At 36.8% G+C, this 5,491-nt stretch overlaps 1 protein-coding gene across 1 annotated transcript; it reads left to right on the top strand.

Annotated features, from left to right (window-relative positions):
- The first annotated feature begins 1,000 nt into the window (after positions 1-1,000).
- On the top strand, positions 1,001-5,061 carry LOC120635334. Its single transcript, XM_039906312.1, has 3 exons — positions 1,001-1,153; positions 2,891-3,007; positions 4,595-5,061. The coding sequence occupies exons 1-3, from the start codon at positions 1,036-1,038 to the stop codon at positions 4,747-4,749; spliced, it is 390 nt and encodes a 129-aa protein (XP_039762246.1). The 5' UTR covers positions 1,001-1,035; the 3' UTR covers positions 4,750-5,061.
- Positions 5,062-5,491: the final 430 nt, after the last annotated feature.

Raw genomic sequence — 5,491 nt, 5'->3', positions numbered from 1 at the left:
TGTTATTTAGCGCATACAACTGGACACTTTTTCAACTTTTCTCCCATATAAGATGACTCTCCTTACCTCTACCCTCCATAAAAGAAACAAAAGATATTGTTGAATTGAAATGTATACGTCAGATGTGTCCGCAGCATAAACTCATGATTGGCAGCAGAGTTTTTTTTTTTTATTATAAGCTAGTTGTATTAAGACTAGGTTAATTTATAATTGAATAAAATGAATGAAAATCGAACGCTGAGTTTTATTTTTAATTTCCGACGCAAGAACGACAGGGTTTGATGAGTTTGACGTGTCTGCGGGTTTTGTGTATCTGTCTGTGGCATCGTTTTTTCCGAGCAGATGAACCGATTTTGATTTTGTTTTTTTTAAAGGATAATTAATTGGGAGCTAAAAACATGTATGTTTGATGGAAATCGGTCAAAGATAATCGACATAAAAAAATTGCAAAATAAATTTTTTCACAATTTCCTCACTATGGATATCAAATGAACTAAAACCAAATAATTGCTAAATTAATTATTATTACGTACCAATAATAACTATTGAATTAACAAAGACAATCATTAGGTAGGAATTGAATATAATCACAGCATGGAGCTGCTGACTGTAACTTTTTCGCTCGGGTACTCTCGGCGGTCCCGAGTTCACCTGATCGAGTCTTTCACCTCTGAGCGTGACGGTTCAGCCTAACTTATTACCTACAGGAAAACCTCTGTGTGCGATGCGCCAAAAGAAGTTTTCACTCTAATAAACCCTTGTCATCTACGTACTGTCATAATAAAAAAATCGACAAATATAAATTATTGGTCGCACCTAAAATTCATGTAATACTATCAAAATCATTTATAACACGTTTTAATAGCATTTTATATAAACCATATAGTTTAGACATCTACATTTATAGTTATGTAGGTATATCCCATATTGCCTAGTTTTCTTTTGCCCAGCTCTGTGCGTTGGTCAAAGTTTGCTTTGCAGGTGAACTTCGCCCGTTAGAAATATTACGGAGTGTAAAGAAAAGGTAAAATTACAATGGCAAAGCGAACTGTCGACGTGGGAACTCTAACACTCAACAATGAATTACAGCGGATCAAGGAAACGTACAAAAAATGCGAACTCCTGCACGTCATACAACATGTAGATATATACGGTAGGTACCTATAGTTTAGCCGTCATTTGAATGGCTGCCTAGTGCACTGTAAAAACTAGTCATACCTACGTCTTTATTATTTATTGCAAATACTTGAGAAAACAAAATTATATACCTACTTACCTAACGCCTTTATCGGATGCCTAGTCATTAATTTTTTTTTTATTTAGGTGTTTCCTACGGAAAAAAATACGTCTCACCAACAGTGGCGTGCACTGGGTTTCTTACCACGGTATGCATACAGCAGGAAAATTGCATAAAATGGAAAAAATCCTCCTTTTACACGGGCTATATTTCAATTTTAGGGTATGCAGTGCTTTTGGGCATATATGAAGTGCACCTCACTGCTCACCAACTCTTACTCACTTACTCAAAGTAAAAAGTAAATAGTAAAGTTCAATATATAGTTTGGACCAAATGTTTTTTGGCGCACCAACACGTTCCTTAGGAATTACTTTCACCAAAGGTTGGCTAGTCGAGATCGCCCCGCGCCCGTCTCGCTTCTAACCCGTGAAATGTTGCTAGCTCACATTCCCCATCCCCCATGTCCAATAATTACTGTCTAAATGTCTGTGCTAAATGGAATGTTCTGCTGTTCGAGAAACGCTACCAAAGTGGAGTGGTTTTGATGCTTCAATATTAGTCGTGTACACGGTTAATTCTGGGGTAATAGACGATAGTGGGTTGTACTATATATTTTCTAGCGGTGCGCGCGCATGCTAGCCCTGGGCACTGTGGTGAGTCTTACGAGTGGGGGCTCTGAGTTGGATCCTGGCAGTGGTATTTAATTATTATAAACGCATAAATATATAGGAACTTACAGGATTTGAACCTGCGACTTTCCCTAAGCGCTTTATCTCATTCCACCATTCAGAGCTTTAAGAATATCTTACGAGAAATTCTTGTATAAACGAGCATATAATTGGAATCTCGGAATCGGCTCCAACGATTTTCATGAAATTTAGTATACAGGGGGCTTCGGGGGCGATAAATAGATCTAGCAAGGATTCATTTTTATTAGAATCTCGGGCAAAAACTCCAAAAAATATACTTTTGAGAGATTCTGATACGTGCGATGCGTGAACGGTAAGCGTTACGCCAAACGACGGAAGTATGTAGTAATTATATCGGAATTGTCCTAATTGTTGTTTCTTTAAAGTTCTATAAAACAGTCCGCGACAACAGACGTAATTATATTTTTTTTAATTATTCGTATTTTATTTTTTTAAGTCGGCTCATTCGCGGACGAAGTCGCGCGGGTCCGATAGTGTTACTATTAAACATAAGTAAACTTTTGATAACTATAAATTCATATTTGCCAGATATTTTATTTAATTGATTAGGATTTTTACAAGTACGCTAACAATTATGTTACACAAACAATGTTTATGAACTGATTTAATTTACCCGGCTAAAGTTTGTTGTGGGCTCTTCTTAGACCAGGGCGCGTTTGGAACCCTCGTAGCTTTAGGTTTAAGTTGGCGAACGAAGTTATCACCATCCCCTTACAATTATGTAAACATATATGTATGAACGCTGCATAAGTGCCTGTGATAGGCCTACATGAATAAAGAAATTTTGAATTTGAATTTTGATTGGTTATTATTTTGAAATAAACGGGAGCATTTTAGATACACTTCAATCTTGTAGGAGACTCTATTAGATGCAGAAAAACCTCACGGTTACTTAGTCGTTACACATACATTCGGTTTTTATTGAAGTTTTTTTTCTTACCAGGCAGAATTAGATCAAGCTACACGGAAAATACGACGAAAGCCGTAAACGACTCGCCTATAACAGTCACCTCGGTTTCTTGTTCTTCTCCAAGATGTACAGCACGCTTCACCAAGCCAGGTACCAAACACTTAATGTATCATCTTCTTCATCACCAATTCATTGCCGGCTAAGGGGGCGTCCATAAATTACGTGGGGTGTTTTTTTGAATTTTCTGTCCCTCCCCCTAATGAAATGTCGTGAGATTTTATTCCACCCGCTCCCCCATCCCCCAATCTCACGTGAGATTTTTCAAAATATGGGTTTCTTACGTAAACGCGTTGGATTATTATTGTAAAAAGAGCAATGGACCAAAATCCCTACTAATATTATAAATGTCAATGTAAGTTTGTTTGTTACGCTTTCACGCAAAAACGACTAAACCGATCCTTATGAAACTTTGTACACATATTCTTGGAAATGTTAGAAGTAATATAGGATGCCTTTTATCCCGACATTAAGCTTGATTCCTTTGGAAGAGGTGATGAAATTTTTTCACGATTTTACACCATAACGCCGACAAATTATGACCGATCGAAATAGTAATTTTTGTACTATAGAGATTATAATATGTGTTTAATTTTGCCCAAACTTTGTGTAGATCTGAATGTGGTTGGCGATAGAGGACAGAACTCCTCAGCCTACCGCAGCAATTCCCTCATTCAAGGCTTAGCTATACTGAATACTTTAATTTTTTCTAAAACTACAATTAAATTGAATGCCAAATCAAAAAACAAATCAAATAGCAGACGAAGTCGCGGGCAACAGCTAGTAGTATAATATTTGTTTTAATCAGAAAAAAAAATTGCGTGGTATTGGCCGAGATCCCCCCTCTCCAACGTAAGATAAGATGAGATTAGACTCGACCCCCTCTCCCCTTAAACATCTCACGTATTTTATGAACGCCCCCTAACTACAGAGAAAACCTTCTCTCAGAATGAGAAAAGGTTAGCCGAAGTCCACCACGCTGACCAATTGCGGGTGGACTGCACACATCTTTGAGAACGTAATGGACGGCCCAGTTGCGCAGTGGGTAGCGACCCTGCTTTCTGAGTCCAAGGCCGTGGGTTCGATTCCCACTGCATTTGTGTGATGAGCATGAATGTTTTTCAGTGTCTGGGTGTTTATAAGTATTCATGTATATTATTCATGAAAATATTCATCAGTCATCTTAGTACTCATAACACAAGCTACGCTTACTTTGGGGCTAGATGGCGATGTGTGCGTTGTCGTAGTATATTTATTTATTATGATTTATTAATGGAGTACTCTCGGGCTTTCCGGTTTCCTCACGGTGTTTTCATTCACCGTTATAGTAACCACCGCTTCAAGCGACTTTAGTCAGAATAAACACGTAAAATTAAAATCAAAAAGTACTATAAGAAGCATCCTATATGGAGAGTCACAGGTGCGGTGCGACGGCGGAACCAATGCAATTCATTGTAGTTTCATTCAGCAGAAAAAAATATTCGAATAGGTACTTAATTTGATCAGCCGCTTCGATATTCTTAAATGCAGAAATGTTTGTTTTCAAATTTATATCACTGGTTTAGGTAGTCAATTTTAATTATTTTAAATATTAGATTATTGATAAATAAGAAACTTGCGAGGTTCGTTCGTTAATTAAATATATAAGTATCTAGTAAAAAAAAAAAAAAAAAATTCAAGGATTGGAAGAGAAACTAAGCAAATTCTCGATGACTACGAAACTGTCGGGACTGTATCCCGGCAACGACATACTGTCGAAGAGGATCCAAACAGGGAAACTTAAACAAATGACTACAAAGAACAATGTTGTATTTGGATCTGTGTTATCAAGGTGATTTGTTATTTTGCCGTCCTTAAGTTCTAATTCTGTTATTCAAAGTCGACTCTTATGCCCGTTTTCACTAAACCTTGCCTTAATCGGACGCCTAGTATTTCGATGATTCCTAGTTAACGATTTTGATGTTTCACGATTACTTATGCGATGACTAACGCCGTTAGGCGCCAACTAGAGTTCACCGATTGACAGATCGTCAAGTTCTTCTTCTTCTTTTGCTTTTTTTGGCTGTTAGGTGTGCCAAATCGGCATGTTGTATTTTACCAATGCGTGACATTGGCGAAATACTTGGAAGATCCACTTGGTGATTGTCAAAAAATAAACGTTATGTAAATATAGCACTATAATTTTCATAAATCTCATTATTTCAAAAATCTCAATATTTCAAAATAATGCTTTCGTAATGGAGTGTGGTCTATGGTCGGTGTTATAACTCAAGTAATTTTTTTTATAAATTATAATAGGATGTTTTATTAGAGCTTAATTTTGTTAGGTTGAATGTGTTTACATAGCGACTAAAAACTAGCCTAAGAAAACTTTGGAATCGGAAAGTTTAGCGGTCTCGTAAAGTGACACTTGACAGATGAAAAAAGTATTAACTTTTTCTTTTTAATAACCTTATATCCATACGAAAACTATGATGATACAAACACAAAAAGCCACACCTTGTGGCAACAACCATAGACAGGTTAGGTTATAAGTGCTGCCTAGTGAAAATCGATTGTTTAAAGGTAAATTTATGC

The sequence above is a fragment of the Pararge aegeria genome, chromosome 26 (assembly GCF_905163445.1).
Source record: "Pararge aegeria chromosome 26, ilParAegt1.1, whole genome shotgun sequence".
Lineage (NCBI taxonomy): Eukaryota > Metazoa > Arthropoda > Insecta > Lepidoptera > Nymphalidae > Pararge > Pararge aegeria.
Note: the sequence above shows the minus strand (reverse complement) of the source record. Positions and strands in the feature narration are given on the sequence as shown.